General features: G+C 43.0%; 1 protein-coding gene across 2 annotated transcripts in view; it reads left to right on the top strand.

The window, feature by feature from the left end:
* amon (prohormone processing protease amontillado) overlaps positions 1-19,604 on the top strand; it is a 202,221-nt gene that overhangs the window by 156,959 nt on the left and 25,658 nt on the right. For both annotated transcript variants that reach the window (XM_075870866.1, XM_037416151.2), the window contains exons 3-5: positions 885-1,016; positions 14,173-14,281; positions 17,570-17,607. In XM_075870866.1, the coding sequence (XP_075726981.1) occupies positions 885-1,016; positions 14,173-14,281; positions 17,570-17,607 (279 nt within the window). The remainder of the gene's footprint in view (positions 1-884; positions 1,017-14,172; positions 14,282-17,569; positions 17,608-19,604) is intronic.

Here is a 19,604-nt window from a genome sequence, read left to right as displayed (position 1 = left end):
CGAACCTTCCCGAGTGGCATTGCGTGCTCTCAGAGATACATTTTATTGACCTGAGCCTCTCGACCCCTAACCTTTTAAATATAAATGGTGTGTTTTTCTCTGTACTTTGTGTGTTTTATTTAATTTTTCCTTTCTCTGTGAAACGTTTAAGCGTTATATCTCCACTTTTTCGGTGCATTTCTCAAGCGCCATTCAAGATAGCCGGGCCTATAAAAACCTAAACTATAAGAACAGGAAAAAATATTTCTTTTGCGCTTTTTTGTGAGTACTCACTTACTACACATATCACTGTCTTCAAAGGGGCACGTTAACTTTCTACAGAAATAATTACTCTCTCGTCGGAGCGTCGTAAGAACCAAAAGAAAGTTAACCCGTATCTTTAAAAAAAGCGCACACATGCCAATTTAGGAGCCACTTATTGGAGTAACACATAATATTGTTTTTTTTTTTTGGAATGCATGTTCATATTTGTTTTATTTTTAATGGCTTCAAACATATTTTTCAAAACCAGCAGCTACAGCATGATTGTGCTTTTTTTTGTCTTACGATACGGGTGACGTCTACGTGAGATGTAACACCGATGTGCTAAGTAAAGTAAGATTTACCACGTGCTGCTGGTATAAAAGACAATATAGATATATAAAAGCTTACAACCTGTCACCTTTGTAGCGTTACGTTGCAAACAGGATGGAAAATTAGTGTCAAAGGGTGGACCAATGTCCCAATATCTCGTATACGTTCCTTTCAAGTAAACTCGGCAACCTGGTCAGTGTTCGAAGTCTCCACGAGTACACAGATAGCTTAATAGTCTAGCAAACCTCCTCTGTTCGGCTTTAGCTGTTTATCGCTAACTCCGTCGCTGTTTTCATTTCACCTCTTCTCAGGTGGAGGCGGCCATCCAACAGACTGGTTTCAAGAGGGTCAAACGCGGCTACACAGAGCTCAAGCTCGGGCCAGAAAACCTCAGGCTTCAACGAGAGCCCACAGACCCTTATTTCCCGTACCAGTGGTACTTGGTAAGTAGAACCCACATTGTTCCAGTAATAATTTATGCAGGTGAGCGCTCAATCTGAGCAACTAGCAGAGTTACGTTGGGTGAAAACTTAAGATGGAAGTGTGGTGGGGAAGCGCTGGGCGAACTGTGACCTAGGCTTTCGAAGGCTAATGGCACGCATGGATAGAGCAATATGATCCTAGTATTTATGATTCCTACTTACTACTAACTAACAATTAAAAAAACAATTAACTCCTCCAATCCTCACACAAGCACACTTCTCCAACCTGACGCTGTAATATCAGAATTCTTGTTGGAGCAGGTTGGGACCGGTTCATTACTGAGAAAAAAGTTTGGCTTGAAGTAAACGAGAATTCGCAACATAAAATGATAGGATCGGCGCCAGCTCGCAACTAGTTTTAATTCGCAGTGAAAGAAGCTTTTATAGCAAACCACACCACATGCTGATGTGCGCACGCATCACTCATTTACATTACGCCAAAAAAGGTCATCAGTAATGACACTGCCATATCAGCTCATTCCGCGTGTTTTCTAGTTCTATATTATAAAATTTCCAGCTTTCATTTTCAACTACTCGGTGCGTTCTCTACGTTGCAGTTTTTTTTTTGTTGTTTATCCCCTGCAGATATGCATCGACTCATTAATCGCCCCGCCCCACTTTCCCGCTTTGTAGTTTAGTGGCTTCTCCGCATAAAACTTTACACTGCACAGAGCACGCTTTACAGGGTTAAAAGTTGTGTGAAATGATGGGGGTTGTTTTGGCAACATAACAGCTTGCTGAGCACGAGCGCACAAACAATATATATATATATATATATATATATATATATATATATATATATATATATATATATATATATATATATATATATATATATATATATATATATATATATATATATATATATATATATATATATATATATATATATATATATATATATATACATATATATATATATATATATATATACATATATATATATACATATACATATATATATATATATATATATATATATATATATATATATATATATATATATATTCCTTTGAGAAAAACAGCGGGCACGCTAAAGGTAAAAGGTACGAAGGAAACGTTTCCAATAAAAATCAAAATAAATGTGGAGGTGATAATAAAGGAAGGCAGCAAATAAATGGCGTAGTAAAATATGAGAGTAAAAAAGTTAAATGTTTAAATGAGTAAATGATCCATTCGGTACGCCAGAAATCAGTTCTCTTAAAAATTCATTCAATGAAGACATTGGGAGAAAACAAATGAACCGATAAGAATTGTTTGATATATTCCGCTGAAAGTAAGTGCATTCGTTTCTCTTGAGAAAGAACAAACTTCATCGAAGAGTTTGACAGCTCTCGAAAATTGAGTTCGAAATCGCACTGAAAACAACCACGCCAAAAAAAGCAGTCTTGAGAGTTCCCTTTATTTGTGGGTTCGTCCGATACAGTGCATACTTTTACTGTCGACACGGGCGAGAGCTTTTGTGATGAGCGTATTGATCCAACCGACGTAGAAACACAAGAGTGTGATATATTTTCTCGATTTTACCATTTATGACACTGCGTCAAGTCACAACTTCGAGGTAGAAAATTTTAGGGAGTTCGTGACGCAGTGTTTTGGATCGAAACCCTCGGGTGATGTTCTAACTTAAAAAATAGGAAACAATAGTAATAAAAGTGCGCAGGAAGTGTCTGTATCGAGCGAATTGCAGTAGGGGCGATGTATTGCGTTGAGCTAAAAACAGTGGTTCACAATCGATTTGGCAGTGGGGTTGATTAATACCGTGCAGCATCACCAGAAGTATGGCGAGTAGAACCTCACGTGTTTCTTCTTGTGACTGAGTGTCGTGAAGCAAACTAGCATCACACAAATATTTATTGCTAATAAATGCGACTCATCATCGCTGCGTCACTACGGTGTTACATCAAGGGACGTACGCCACACGATGACGCCATCGCATAGTATCGTTATTTGGTCAAAGTTTTGCCGATCACAGAGATCTCTGAGTCCAGATCTGTGCGCAACTTCATATCGCAAAACGGGCGAGTATGATAACGAAAAAAAGTGACAGCTTTGCGGCAAATACGAAGCGATTAACGCAATAGCAACAAATTGGAAGGTCACGCGCAGAAAGGCAAATGGATCGAAACTTTCCCCGCGTTTATCACACACAAATAATACACAAAACGTACTCACAGGTACAGATGAACGCGAATAATCGTCTGAGTTGCTGCTTCGCTGTTTTAGAAAAGCGCGATCTTTTCGCAAATGGAGACTGTGCAACGATTGCAGTGACCTTTGTGGTCCCGGTAACTGCAACAAAATTGTCCTGGTGAAAGCCAAAGGCCAGCCAAGATGTACGATTCTCCCCACCACTAAAAAAGGGCGCGCGAGTGAACGTCTGCCCCCTCCTCTCCAATGGGCAAAGTACGCGTGGAATATGAGAGCGCGCGCCGCCGCGTCGTGACGATGTGGCGACGCACACTTCTTGCGCCATCTTACTGGTAATGCTGAAAACACGATAGTTCTCTCCCCCCTCCCCGAGAGGCCCGTCACCAGCGGTAAGTGGTAGATATGAATAGCTTGTTGTTTGGACATTGAGGGACGTGCTCCTCCATGACTCAGTAGTTAACGCCTCGCATTCACGTTTCAGAAGTGCCAAGTTTGATAGTTTGATTCCACGTGACAGAGTCTCTTTTCTGAATTTTCTTTTTTGCGTTTATATATTTATAGATATGTATACATATGTTGTGAGTGATGGTGACGCTAACGACGATGCCGACGCCGGCGGCAACATCTAGTCGAGAGTGTCCATATAATTGCTATCGCAATGAAACAAATAAAAGGGGCGGGGGTGCAAGCCAATGCAGTGATGTGGGTGAGTGACAGCTAACAAGCTATTTTGAGAGCGAAATAAACAACTCCGACCAGGCAAGCCGAGACTAAGCTCCGCGTCTGAGTGGCTACGTGTCTCTGCGGGCATTCACCAAGTGCGTATCGACCTACTGTGCACACACTTCCTTCGACCCTGATAACGATCGGCGCACTCAATTTATTATTGCATCTCGCGCGATGTGTGCATTGCACAGGAAAAGGTGTTTGTGAGAGAAAAAGTGGTGACGGCCTTAGTTGTCAGCAATACCCACAAACTCAGTGTGGACATACCTTGATTTAAAAACAAAAAGATTCACTCGCTGCTCCAGTAACCAAGCTGAACAATTTATACAAGCTGGTTTTTACTTGTAAATCTCCATTTCTTCTCTTCCTTTATCTCTCTGCCAGCGCGCCAGAGCTTTGATGTCGCTTTTCGTCATTGCAATATATATATATATATATATATATATATATATATATATATATATATATATATATATATATATATATATATATATATATATATATATATAGTTTGGTTCACAGCAAGACAGGTAATTATCACTATGATTGCGAAACTGTTAAAACTGTGAATTTATTATTTTTAAAATGGCATCACTCCAAGAAACAATCTGTTCTACACGTTAACCCGGTTACGGCAGACCTACGCCTTGTGGAAGAAGCTTCAATGATGTCTATCACTGTTCACGCTGAGAACAAAAGTTATGTTCTCTGAAGAGAGAAACCATGAACAACAGCTTTTCAAATAGTCTGAGTCATTGAAGCCTTTGTGCCGCCGTCAGCCTTCGTGTTGTCGTTGTTGTATTATTCTCAGCCATGTTCAGACACAGTTTACACAGAGATGTTCTCAGGAGTTCACAAAAGTACTTTCAGTTAATAATCCTAGGACCCTAAGCTGCTTTGGCGTCATGTTTACATTTAAAGGTCGTCAGTAGTTATACGACTGTCGGCAGTGTGACGCTGGCTTCCAGGTCTCCAGGGCAGACTTCCCTTTGTTTACCTTCCGACGCCGGATAGTTCTTCTGTTAATCTTCCTCAGTGCTGCCTGTTGTGTATGTTGTTTCCTTAAATGCGAACACTTATGGTATAATAAAGCTGTGTTAAAGCTATCCTAGAAGAAATCTACAGGGGATGAACTGCTACCATAGTGCTTTATAAAGAAAGCAACAGAATACCAATCAAGAAGGGTGTAAGGCAGGGGGACACAATCTTCCCAATGCTATTTACCGCGTGCTTACAGGAGGTTTTCAGAAGCCTAGAATGGGAACAGTTAGGGATAAGAGTTAATGGAGGGCACCTTAGCAACCTGCGCTTCGCCGATGACATTGCATTGCTCACGCGTTGTTCCAATGCGTGGCGATGAAACCCGTGTGGCCAATGGTAGCCCACTCCTTTGGTATCCGCCCACCTTCTTACCACAAGCGCAACAAAGGTGCCTTCAGCCAACTTGTGCTGATCTTCACGATGCTAGCTATTTGGCAAAGGAGATCGCTAGCGGAGGCGCGTAGAAAGCCTGTCCGGAGCGCGTTTCCGGTAGTCTCGCGTATCCGGCGGTTGCTATGGGCCCACCTATCCGGCGAACTCAAGGCCAGCGGCGAGGAAAACTTCCTTCGTCGCTGGCATACCAAATTCTTTTTTCTGAGGAATGGCAAGCTAGCCGCCCCAATCACTACCTGGTGACCCCCCTCCCGCTGTCTAGCACATGCAGAAGGGAACTTGTATATATATATATATATATATATATATATATATATATATATATATATATATATATATATATATATATATATATATATATATATATATATATATATATATATATATATATATATATATATATATATATATATATATATATATATATATATATATATATATATATATATATATATATATATATATGTGTGTATATATGTATATATATATGTATATATATATGTGTGTGTATATATGTATATATATGTATATATATATATATATATATATATATATATATATATATATATATATATATATATATATATATATATATATATATATATATATATATATATATATATATATATATATATGTGTGTGTGTGTATATATGTATATATATATATGTATGTATGTGTGTATATGTATATATATGTATGTATATCTGTATCACCTTTTTCATTTCATCACCCCATTGTCGTTGTTATTTGTAATCGATTCGGGCAAAATGTGCTGGTCGACACTTGAGTTAATTTTTGTATAGCGCCTTCTTCATTGATTGGCGCCTTCAGTCAGTTTTTACGCGCAGATTGTTGCTGATGCCTTATTTGGGGGGAGACAAGACCCTCCCCACTCCCTTGTACCCCCCCCTGCCCCCCTCCCAGCCTCAAGGCCTCTTTTATACTTCCGGGCATGCACTTACCGTGTACGAAAACAGCATTGTTTCAGGCGACAAAAAAGAAATAATACCTAGAGTTGTACAGCGCTAAGTCACTACTTGTTCCAACCGCGTGTTGAGAAGACCTACCACCGTGCATGATTACGCCTGCTGGAGCACCACGCGCTGTACAGTAAATAGAGGGGTACGTTCCCCCACATACATTGTACCTCGGTAGTGGTGCTTTCCTGATTGTACATGCACCCTTTGTAGTCGTGAAGCTCGATGTTTTTGTCATGTACTTTATCCTTGGTTGGAAGTCAATAAACTTCTCCTTGTTGCATTGCTGAGTAACTCAGGGTACGAATTGCAACTCATGATTACGGAGAGCAGAAAGGTGGGTCTTAAAATTAATCCGCAGAAAACGAAAGTAATGTACAACAACCTCGGAAGAGAGCAGCGCTTCGAGATAGGGTAATAGTGTACTTCAAGTTGTAAAAGACTATGACTAACTAGGGCAGGTAATAACCGCGGAGCCTAACCACGAGATTGAAGTAACTAGAAGAATATGAATGGTGTGGAGCACATTTGGCAAGCACTCTCAAATTATGACAGGTAGATTGCCACTATCCCTCAAGAGGAAGGTATATAACAGCTTTATCTTGCCGGTACTTAACTACGGAGCAGAAACCTGGATACTTTCAAATATGGTTCAGCTTAAATTGAGGGTGACGCAGCGAGCAATGGAAAGAAAAATGGTAGGTGTAACCTTAAGAGACAAGAAGAGAGCAGAGTGGATTAGGGAACAAGCGGGGGTTAAGGATATCATAGCTGAAATCAAGAAGAAGAAATTGACATGCACCAGCCATGTAGCGCGTAGACAAGATAACCGCTGGTCATTAAGGGTAACTAACTTGAATCCGAGAGAAGGCAAGTGGCTTAGAGGGAGACAGAAGGTTAGGTGGGCAGATGAGATTAAGAAGCTTGCAGGTATAAATTGGCAGCAGCAAGCACAGTACTGAGTTAACTGGCGCAACATGGGAGAGGCCTTTGTCCTGAAGTGGACGTAGTCAGGCTGATTATTATTATTATTATTATTATTATTATTATTATTATTATTATTATTATTATTATTATTATTATTATTATTATTATTATTATTATTATTATTATTATTATTATTATTATTATTATGAAAGCTACCGCTACCGAACCTAGTGTGCGGAGCCGAAGGTTTCGAAAAACAACCAGATAATTGACAAAGTTTACAAAGGCTTGAAAAATTGGCAAAGGCTTGAAACAGCGAAGCTGGGCGATTTCGAACTCCAATAAAGTTGCTGCTAGGTTTCTTCTCGGCGCAGAGAACTTCACCTTTATACCACAGACAGGCACGGACCCAACATGGATGTCCAAGTTCGACAGTAGGAAACTCAAGCTTAAACAGAGTGTTCGCACCTCTCGAATATCTACGGGTACTTCGACGTTTGGGGGGGGGGGGGGGGAGGGAGGGGTTCCGTCGCTTTGGTGTCCCCTCCCAGCCATCTTCGTCTTGTCCGTTTCCAACAATTCTCTCGTTGTGCGTACGACTGAAACACTCCGTACATATGCCACAGCGACGCTGAAATGTGCGGCCACAATGCTTATTATCGGTGTAATTCAGGCGCTTTATACTAAAGCTTTTCTCAATCACTGGCTACATCTGCGTATAAAACTTGACTGGTTCTTGCCACCCGTCTGTCGCCACCTTCAAATTTAATAGACCAATGATGATGAGTGGGATTTTCCCAATTTCTTCAGCATATGCCCGTTCGTGGTCATCGTTTTTTTTTTGTATACACAAAGTTTTCTACATTCGGCCTACGCAGCTTCACCGTTAAAATAAACTTGACCTCACTCTCGCCATGAGCGAGAACTCACGAACTGTGACGGCGGTAAGGCTTCATCTGATTCAGAGGAGGTACGGCACAGAGATCCGTTATTAACCTGTCAAGAGATCGACTCCCATCATAGAGAGGAACGTGGGTGTTTCCTGCCTCCACACCCAAAACTACGCAGAGTGAGAGTAATCATCCTTAAGATGCTTCAGAGGATGTGGTATTCCTCGAAAGGTTTCATGAGACGGATGAGTCTAGATGTCAACCCACAGCGCCCAGATTGATGGGGAGGCATTTAGCACTCGGGCGCCCATGCTTTAGCAGTGTCCTTTTTGATCATGCCCGACCAACTGATGGCCTAAGAAGGGCTGTTCGCAGTCAAAACGGCTCAGAAAGGGTGGTCATCTCTGCGTTGCATCGGACAGTAAGCCAAGCGTCTGGGATCCGTGTTTGGCTGCATTTTCGACGATCTTTGTGGTACTTTCATGCCGCTGTTTTCCACAAACCTTAGCCTGCCCGGCACCGCACAACATACCACTGCAACGGACCGCACAGTTGATTTGCATGTACGACCCAACGTTTTTTCGCTCTGCTGTGTCGTGAAGTAATTCTTCCCTCGCCATGGGATGAACTGGGCGTGTCTCTTCCCTCTTTTCGTGGGTTGGGAAGGAGGCGGTGTTTCACTTTCCCTTTTAGGGGGTGGAGGTGAAGATGGTGTTATGATTGGACTGTCCTGGCCTCCATTGTTTTTCCCTGCAGAGAATTCTGGGAAGACCAGGGCATAAAACGTGAACGCTGAGACGCTCCCGACAAGCTCCCAGAAGTTACCGTCAATTTTTCATTGAGAGCTTTGATGATGCCACCACCATCATGTAGGGACACGCTAGCCTAAAAATGTAAATAATGCAAATAAATGTTCTTGTAATAAGGCCCGGCTTCTCTCCTCAACCCTTTTCCGAGACTTTGGCTGGCTCCGGTCCCCTTGGCAGACGCCAAACTACATCAGTCTTTGACGAAGGCCATCCTACGGCCCGGCGTTAGGCAATCAAATCGCTTTTTTCATACGAGCATCTTGCTTATATCAATCTTATTTATATCATCTCCTTAAACTATTCCCGCTGCCGAAGTGCATCGTTCGCAAAACGCGTAGAAGAGCAAAGACTGCACCTGCTGCCACCAGAGCTGGAGAAATGACTGCCACGTAAGCAACGATAATAACACTCCATACTCGGTGGCTTTACCAGAACGACGTTCGACTGCTGACGTTAAGCCGCTTATGGAAACCACGTTGCCGCTGCGCCAGCAAATGGACTCACTCGGACCTTATATTTTTCCCTCACTCTTTCTTTCTGTCATTTCTTCATATTTCTGTGCTTGCCCAGCGATGCAACGCTTCTCCGCCCACCATTTAGCCAGCCACCTACAACGCCTACCTACCTTTCTTTCTTTTTTTTTTCCTTTTCACCGCATCCCACACGCTATCCGCGACTGTGGTCTCCCGCTGCTCCCTAATAACACCCGTGGTCTCCTGACTTCCAGCAGAGCCACTTTTGCGACGTTGCTCCCTGCGGGTGCCCCTTCCATCGGCGCCGTTTACCGCTCGCGTGTAATATATGGCTTCGGTAAAAGCGTGCCGTGCTGGGAAGGTAGTAGCTCTGTGGTCGGCTCTGTCAGTCAACCAACGCCGTTTGCCTACGCCATTTAGCCGTTTACCACAAAGCTAAACGGCAAAAGATAAGCGTGCAGATGTGGCATGTAATAAATCGCAGTGCAACTTATGATAACACGTTATCACGTGATAATAGACTTAGGTATGTTTTACAAGCTATAATCATACTGCTCTTTTTCCTTTTGAAAACAACACGTGTGACAACTCTCAACAAATATAATATCAGTTCTTATTGCACAACGCAGTAGAAGCAACATGAGCTCATCGAGAGAAAATGTGAGCAGACACCGTGTCAAAGCACCAGGCAAGTAGTGCGAACCGATCGAAGCTTGCCAAAGAACAAACTTATTGAGCTGAGTCCTACAACAGTACAGGTACATCATGAAAGTTCGTCTGATGGAACTGACACGTCATGGTGGTCTAGTGGTTGTGGTTTCCGACTGTGGACTCAAAAGGTCGCGGGATTGAATCCCGGCCGTGGCGGCCTCATTTTTGAAGGAGGTGAAAATGCTTGAGGTAAAAACACTTGTTAAAGAACACCAGGTGGCCAAAATTTCAAGAGCTCTTCACCACAGCGTGCCTCGTTATAGTAGGGTGGTTTGGGGACGCTAAAACCCAACGTGTATTATGAAATTGTTACTGGCACATCTATAGAATTGCCCTAAGTAAAAATACGAGAGAATCAACTTGTGTCATATTTTCCCCGTGTCAATTCCGTGTGCTGTAGCTTCATTACGGATATGTACCCGCAGGCCCAGCTGCATACACTGACAATCGTACAATCTTACGTACGTGTCGGGTCAACATTTTCAGGCGCTCTTCTCTACGAAGATGTGGCTCACCTAGGTTGCCTACTTTACGCGATGCTCAACACTATTTGCTTCCTCGGTGGTCACTTGTCAATCGTTTCCCCTAGTAATATGGGCCGGTGCCTGTCACGAATCGTTCGCTTGCAAATTCTATTTATTCAGAACACAGGCGTACAAGGTCGCGACTTAGCTGCGCGAACTGTCATGTGGACGTGTGCACTGGTGAATTGTGTTTGAAAACTATTCGTGCTAAAAACATCAACATGGGCGAGTATGTATCCCTCCATAATACTTCAAGAAGGCGAGACGAGATGGAGGCGAGTCTTAACACAAGGCTGACGTGTAATTGAAGTTTATTGACAAAAACGCAAGGTGGACCTATTTTTCATGAAGTATCCGGCTGCATATGATGAGTTTTAAATTCTCACTGAGAGTGCTATGAGCTCGTATGGTTTTATGATCAAATTACGCTGTCAGGAGAGGGGAAAATTATGTGGACTGAAATATCTCGTCAAATATGCATACCTTTTTCTTCATGCTGTGGTGGTTGCACTTCGATAAAGGAGAGATGCCAGAGCTCCGTGTGCTGCTCAAAGTCAGCGCACGTTAAAGAATATCGTTCGCCCAAAATTCGCGCAGCCCGCCATGTCGGTGTTCCCCATAGTCGTATCATGGCTTCGGTGCGTTAAAACACATACAATATTTATTTATTTTATTTATTTATTTAATGCATACTGCAGACCTTCACAGGTCCAAGCAGGTGGGCACGGTACAAGTAGTAAGTACATGTTAGGCACTCAAGTCACATAAAAAAGGAAAAAGAAAAGAATTCAACATACAAATAGAGGTTTACACACCCAACACACAGTTTACACACAGCAAATCAACCAAAGTGAATCTTTATACAGAGTTTAGAAGGTTCCATTCTTCCACTGTTCGTGGAAAAAAAGAAAATTTAAATACATCTGTCCGTGCAAAATAAGGTGTTAGGGTTCCGGGGTGATGGTGTCTCGTATGCCTTGTCGATATGGGTGTCAGGTACTGTGTAGGGTCTAGTGCTGTTTGTCTTTGAAGAAGTTGGGAAAGAAAATTAAGCCTAAATGTCTTCCGTCGTGACTCAAGGAGTTCAATGCCATTAGCTCTAATTAACTCAGAAGGTGAATCAGTGTGACGAAACTTAGAATATATATACCTTACAGCTTTCCTTTGGATTCTTTCTAGTTTGTTGACGTTTTTCTGTGTGAACGGGTCCCATATCATGCATGCATATTCTAACTTTGGTCGGATTATTGATTGGTAGGCCAGGAGTTTGACATCAGGAGGAGCGTTTTTTAATTTGTGTCGTAAGAAAGACAGTTTACGGAAGGCGGAAGCGGAGATATTGTCAATATGTTGATTCCAAGATAAATTACTTGTGAGTGTTACTCCTAAATATTTGAACTCAGGAACTTGCTGTAGAGGTGACTCATTTAATGTATAAGTATACTGAAGTGGATTTTTCTTCCGGGTTATACGCATGCATACAGTTTTATCTAAGTTCAAAGCCATCCCCCAGCGATTGCACCATTGAAAAACATTAAACAAACTGTGATTAAGGTCATGTTGATTTTCCGGGCAAGTAATTTCATTATATAAGACACAATCGTCTGTGAACAGACGAATTTGCACAGATGAACATACCACACTTACAATGTCATTTATATACAGCAGGAACAGTAGGGGTCCCAAGACACTCCCCTGCGGTACTCCAGAGGCGACAGGAAGATTATTATTATTATTATTATTATTATTATTATTATTATTATTATTATTATTATTATTATTATTATTATTATTATTATTATTATTATTATTATTATTATTATTATTATTATTATTATTATTATTATTAAGTAGTTTTCTTCAATAACTTAAGCAAAGAGTAAGCCCTAATACTGCCTCCTATACCATATGCGCCCTGTATAGCGCCTTACCACGAACGCATGAAAACCGCCAGTAGAGTGAAGCTGTGGCGCAGGGTGCAGCTCTAAGCCACACCACACTGCACCGTACTAAACAGACGTCTTCGACATCCCTCACCATTACTCTGTCTCCAAACCTACTGACATACGTTCTGTTTGCTTTTTTTTTTCCTTTGCCTCCTTTGCACGCAGCTGCGGCAAACACGCTTTTCGCTCCTTCCTCTGCCGTCCCTTATGATTGCCGTTGTCATATGATTGCTTCTCGCCGGCCCAGCGAGTTCGGGGTATGTGTAGTGCTTCCTTTATTCTTATTTCGTTTTCCTTTTTGTTTTCTGTTCCACGTGCGACGTCAGTCCGGGTCGTTCATAACTATGCGGATATGACGAAGCCAGTTTGCGCCCTAACCATGTCTTTTTTCTCCCCATTCAGAGGCGATCCTGTCCGAATTAGCCGATGGGGGACAGTCGCTGCCATGCAGTGTCAGACTGCTTCGATCGCAGCGTTTGATGTTCGTGCTTTTCTTTTTTTTTTTTTCGAGCAGCTTTGTTCATTCTTTCTTCGTTTTTTTTTATATATATATAATCGGCCTGCAGGGGTGATTGTCAGTTCAGAACTCTGCCACACGACTTGTTCTCGTTGGCTCATGGTGGTGCATCGTTAGGAGGTGGTTATTGGTTCACTGTATGGCGCAAGAATGTAGCGGCCCAACTGTTGGATTAGGGGGCGTGTCCAGGGACACCAGGGCACCTGCCCCTTCCGTACAATGAATAGCTTTAGGGGGCCGGCTGGTCGTACGCCGTCGGCGTAACGCACGCAAAACTACACGTAGCACAATCATCGGTAAAATTTTTAGCACGGGCTCGCGCCTAAGTGAAGTTGTCTCCTTCCTCTTGCTCTTCTGGTTCTCTGATTATGGTACGTGCGGAGCACTTGGGCACGGGCCGTAGTATGCTATTGTCACTTGGTGTAAAGCAGCCATAACCACTAATAAAAATCGAGAAAGAGGAAGCAAGCAAGAAATAGAAAGAGAGTGAAAAATGAAAGGAATATAAGTCAAAGCACAAATAATAGAAATGAGGAGAAAAGAAGACCAAAAAAACATGCTTACGGGTGTATGCGCAGTCGAAGTTTAGTGCTACTTTTTTTTTTTTTGTCTTGCATTGCCGTACGGTCCGAAGACCTTGTTTTATATGCATAAGGCAGTCATTGTGATCTGTCGTTTCTCAAAGTTTGAACTTTTCAATTATTTAGTTTTACTCTTTCAACTTTTTTATATTTTATTTAACTTGGGGTAACTACGTCACTGATAATGTTGACTTAGTTTGTCTTTTTTAGATTCTTATGAACATGTTGCCTATGCCGAATTAATGTGCGACATCGGGCTAGTTTGTATTCCATACTTAATGCTGCTCGTCGCAAAAGTATACACAACAACCCAGGAACACGTGCAATGACATTAAAATTACAACGCAATATTTTTTAACCCGGCGTGCCACTATAATGGTACTTGCTACAGTGTCTCTTTCATTGCATGTGTTTTGACTTGTTCTTTTCATTTGCTTCTTTTCCTTGCAGAAAAACGTGGGCCAGAACGGCGGCAAGCCACGGCTGGATCTGAACGTTGAGGCCGCCTGGGCTCAGGGATTCACGGGCAAGAATGTTACTACAGCCATTATGGACGATGGTGAGTCGACATTACGTGCGCACGCACACAAACACGCATCCACAAACACACACACGCACGAACACTAGTCCTGCGAACATGGCGCGGTTTTCACCCTCTCCGAAAGTAACTCATTTTAAGTACCCTCCTCCCCTCCTATAAAAAAATCTGGCGCCACCTGTGGTATAAGATGGTAAGATTTCAGGCGCATAAACATCACAGTGAATTTTCAAGAAGATCACAGTGAATTTTCAAGAAGAAATGGGGAGAAATTGTTATATTGAAATGTCGAAGGTAGTTTAGAATGTACGGACAGTTTATATAGCCACCATACTTAGCGCGCATGTAAGCTACGTGGAAAAAACCAGACAACATGACGGACATGCCTCGGGGTGAAAAACAAATTAATAACGAGGTAAACCTCCGAAAAAGTGCCACGAGCAAGGACATATGAGCCTACGCGTCATGATATTGTGCATTAAGATCAATTTCGACACGATGTTTGGACACTTGTGCGGTAGAGGCTTGCTTATGTCACGTCACGTGCAATCTGTCTGCACAAATTTTAATGGACACACTTGTATGACATCAAGTACACGTCGTCACTACAGTGTTTCTTATAGTTTCTTAACAGGTTTTGTGATCTCACACTTTAGGTACAAAAAACTACAAGTTCTTTACAAGTGGTTTCATCCGGTAAAGTAGATTCTAAGTAATGCGGTTGGTACAATACCAGCAATATGATTTCAAATCACGTGTCACCTTTGCAAGATGCTCTACCGTAACTACGCCCTTCTCCGATTGGTCAGCCCACGAGTCCTTATATATAGACTCTAGGCAGGGCATTACCACTGCTTGCGAAATCACGTGCGCGATTCACTTCAGCTTTTTTATTCGCCAGGCTCTCGTCTAGTTTCATAAGGAATGACGGTTGCGAAACGCGTCTCAAGCCATCGACAGTGTCGCGGACTAACGCCGTATTACGGGCTTCACTAATGACTTACTGCGTTGCAAATGCGATTACGTAGCCTTTTTGTCGTGGCACTCTCCGACTTAGTCTGTACGCGACGCTAAGCAGGTTTATTATCACCGAGAAAGTAGACTACATTGTCTGTAGTCGCTGGACCTCCTATTGCAACCAGCACGTACACTTTATCACAGATGTTCTCCAGAATTATGACTAAATATAACTTGGAAAAAAGAGCAGGCGGAGAATTGAAAAAGAGGAGCGACGAATTATTATCGTTCATATATCTCGTTTTTTTTTTTTTTTGTAGTCTGGCCATGTTCGTTCCCTTGTACAGTCGAAAATTGGAGAAAAGGAGCAGCGAATTCTCTTCCCGCGGCCTTCCTGATCTCGTAAGCGTATTTACCTAGGGCTATGAATAACGACGAAGAGAGTTTCGACCAATTAGATAAGCACGTCTCGTCTTTTCGAGTTACGATCACCATGGCTTATGTAACTGAAGACCCGAAATAAGAGCAGGCTTTTGCTGTTGTGCGTAATACACTTTCACCGGAGGGCATCGCCTTTAAGACTACGATGGCGTTGTCTTGCTTAAGCTCGTTTGCGATAGCTAGGGCATTGTTTCCAGCGGGGCGACCGAAAAGAAGGTCTGCTTTTGCTAGCCAAAAAAATACAATGGAGCTTAAGGAGTACGAGGAAGGATGGCAGCATGCACTAACTCTATAAAAGACACGTTTCTTTGTGCAGCTCATACAATGGCTCCATCTTCCCTTTCTTCCCCTTTGCGTTTCCCGACTTACCTCCCTTTCAACGCTTTGCTCACCTGTCTTATACCTCAATTTTCCTGTATCGATTTGGACGACCCTCTCAGTCTCAATCGTGTGCCACCGGCTTTCAATTTCTCCGCTCTCTTGTCTCCCATCTCACGTCTCCCCATTATACTTCTATTTGCCCTACGCGCCTATACCTATCTTTCCTGCCCACAATACACGTGCTTCCCTAATGGAACCTTATACGCCCCCAACTGTTTTTATCCTGCAATCCCCAATGTCCTCTCTCCCTCTGTACTCATGACCTTATGTTCGTCTCCGCCTCTTGACTATCAATTTCCTCGTCCCATCCCTACGCCGCCTCTGCATCAATCGCTAATTATCATGTTTCTCTATCTTTCACCGTGCTATCCTTTCTTGTTTCCCCATTTTATGTTGTTCCCTACTTCTTCGCGACTATGCCCGTTCTCTCCTCGCCTTTACCTTGCTTACATATGCGTGGAGAAAATAGGGATGGAGATCCCTGCATTTCTATATTTTCCCTGTTCCTTCGCACTCTTTCTTTACCCTACAGTATACCTTTAGTCCTGTTCTCGTGATTCTCTGTCTACACGTACGTCTCCATTCACCCCTCGCTCAGGCATTTCTCCTAGGTCGTCCCAGTTATTCTCTAACCTTCCTCCCTCCTTTCTCTTCCCATCTGTAATTGCCTATGTGCCATTCAAAAAGTACCGGTTCCCTTTCTTTTATCACATCATCTTTCCTCTCTTTCTCGTGTTCTGTTGTTTCCCACTTCTCTCCCCGCCCTCTTCTCCATTAACTTATGAAGGCAAGAAGAAAATAGCGATAAGTATCAATGGCTCTCCTCACTCTCCTGTTCCTTGCTTTTCGTTGATTCATGATTGTCATGACCTCATTATTTTATCAAGTCATTCTTTCTTGCTTCCTCATATTTTGTCGTTTCCCATTTCCCCACAGGCACCCCTATGCTCTCTTTCGGCTCCTTTTTCTTGCATACTCTACCGTACATTTACCCTTGCCCCCTTCGCTGTCTACACGAGCATGCCTATACACGTTCATATTCCATATTATTCCCTATTCTCTTGCTATTCTCTGCACACTTGCCATTCTCTCCCCTTTTTCTTCCCTGCAAACTGGCCTCACTAACCCGATACGCCCTTTAGCTTTATCCTTACCGTACATATACCTCTCCCTTTTCATTGTCCTACACGTGCATGTCTATACACAGTTCACCATTGCGTTCATTTTCCCTATTGTTCCCTAACCTCTTGATCGTCCTCACCCATTTGTCATTCTGTCCCGTCTTTTTCCCTACAAATTGGTCTCACTAACCCTACGCACCCTGTCTCTTTATTTGTATCGTACATTTCCCACTGCCTTCTTCATTGTCAACCTGTGGATGCCTATAAACAGTTCACCCCTGCGTTCATCTTTCCTATTCTTCCCTAACCTCTTGATCGTATCCGCCCACTTGCTGTTCCCTCCTCGTTTTCTTTCCTACCGGCTGGCCTCACTAACCCGACGTGCCCTGTTTTTTTTTTCCTCCACCAGGGGTTGACTATATGCACCCGGACCTTCGGGACAATTACGTGAGTGCTTCTCTTCTTCTCCTTTATCTTCCCCTCCGTCCCGGTCCGCCCCTATAGCTCGTTATCACCAGTAAACCCTCGGGGAAATCGCTGCTGTCGCGTTAATTAATGGAGACAAGCGTTAACGTGGAGTCGTCAAAGGCGCAAGCCTCGTTGAACGGGAAGCGAAGATAAATGAAAGAGCTCCGACGTTAACCAGGCGTTTTTTCGCGGATCGCAGAAGTAAAGGCTCGACGCAGCGAGGCGTTCTTTGTGCGTCGTCCGTGTCTCGCGTGATTGGTGGACGCGAGGAGCATGTCCTTGATTTTTGTTACTTTCTGCCTCTTTATTTTTCAGCACTGTTTTTTTTTTCTGTTACTGCGTGCACTGGTTGCACTTAAAGCCGCTCGGCCGTACTCGGAAAGTGGAAGCATTGGCTCAAATCCTGTGTTATCACAATTATATGGTGTCGCTAATTAATGAACTGAAATTATTGTGTGTCGCGAACAAATAAAAAGTTTTTTATCTTTGCTAATGGTTGCGGATGTTTTATTCTAATGAACTAAATAGCACCTTCTCGGACAATTCAAACAGCTTGTTTTAAAGCGAGTGCTGGGAGAATTTTAAGGTATGCCGGCTGTACATGATACGAGAAAGTCTTGTTTAAAATCATATGATGTTACCGCACATGCAGAATGCAAGTATGTGTCTACTGAGTAATTCGTGAACTTGAATTCGCGAATGTGTAAAAAACAAAAAATAAAGGCATTCCTTTTTGCCAGCACGTGGTTTGAATCGTTTAGTTTTACCATACGTAACAGCAGATTCTCAACTAATTCAAACGGCTTGCTTTAACGCGAGCGCTGGGGATATTTGAGGCAGGCCGAACAGTGTTTGGTAATAAGCCTTGGCAATAATCACACGTTGCTGTCACAAATGCGTTGTGTATGTACGCTGTCACTGGCTAAATTATGAAGTGAAATGCGCGGTATGTGTCACAAACGAAAACGAGGCTTTTATCTTCAATAATGGTTGAGTTTTTTTTTTGTTTATAACGTGTCAAGCAGCCCCTTCTGAAGAAGTTCAAACAGCACGTCTTAAAGTGAGTGGCGGGTACATTTAGGCGTATCGGCCGTACTTGATAGTAAAAAGCGTCGTCTCGAATCCTCTCTTCGTATCGTAGATGGCTAGTGAAAATGTGGTGCTACAAAAAAGCATATGAATCAGAATACGTGGTATGCATCAAAATGAGGAAAACACGTTAGATGATTAAAACGCCATGACTTACTGGGAACCTAGTGAATTTCAATTGGTCAATTCAAATTCACTCAATTCAATTCAGGCTGCACTTTTGCTAAACTCTGTTTTATGGCACAGCGCCCACCGACCACGCGGATCTAAGCGAATGAAGGTTAGACTAATCCATGCCGTATCCATGAGTACCATCCTGGTTAAAGCGCCATGCGTAGCCATCGACACCAGCGCCATATTTCCTTATGGTGTACAAGTGTGAAACTTGTCTCCTTCTCCGCCAATCGACGTGTTTCGCATCGTGTGGTAGCGGCAACGTGGCATTGCGTGCTTGCGCGGTGTATACTAATTGCCTACGTTTCACGCAGCGTGCAATGCAGAGAGAAGTTTAACGCACAAATAAGAGCGCATTGCTCCGCTATGGCCCGCCTGGCACTGAAATGTGCTCCGCGTAATTAGACGCAACCAGCTCGGCCAAGGTAAAAAACAAGCGTGGTTTGGGAGAGGGAAACGCGTCCGGAAGAACGCCACACCGGTACCGCTTTACACGTGGGGCACCCAGCTACTGCCTCGCGCCGCCCTGATTAACGATCCCGCACAAATCCACCGGCCCGACGCAGCAAAAAGCCGGAAGAACAGCTCGGCAAGCGAGCGCGAAGCGAGTACTGAACGACTGGGGAGGTACCGTAAAAGCTCGGACACAACATGCCCCGCTGTGGTGATCTAGCGGCTAAGGTACTCGGCTGCTGACACGCAGGTCGCGGGAT

This window comes from Rhipicephalus microplus, chromosome 8 (assembly GCF_043290135.1).
Source record: "Rhipicephalus microplus isolate Deutch F79 chromosome 8, USDA_Rmic, whole genome shotgun sequence".
NCBI classification, from domain to species: Eukaryota; Metazoa; Arthropoda; class Arachnida; order Ixodida; family Ixodidae; genus Rhipicephalus; species Rhipicephalus microplus.
The sequence above is the reverse complement of the archived record's forward strand: the minus strand, read 5'-3'. Positions and strand labels throughout refer to the sequence as shown.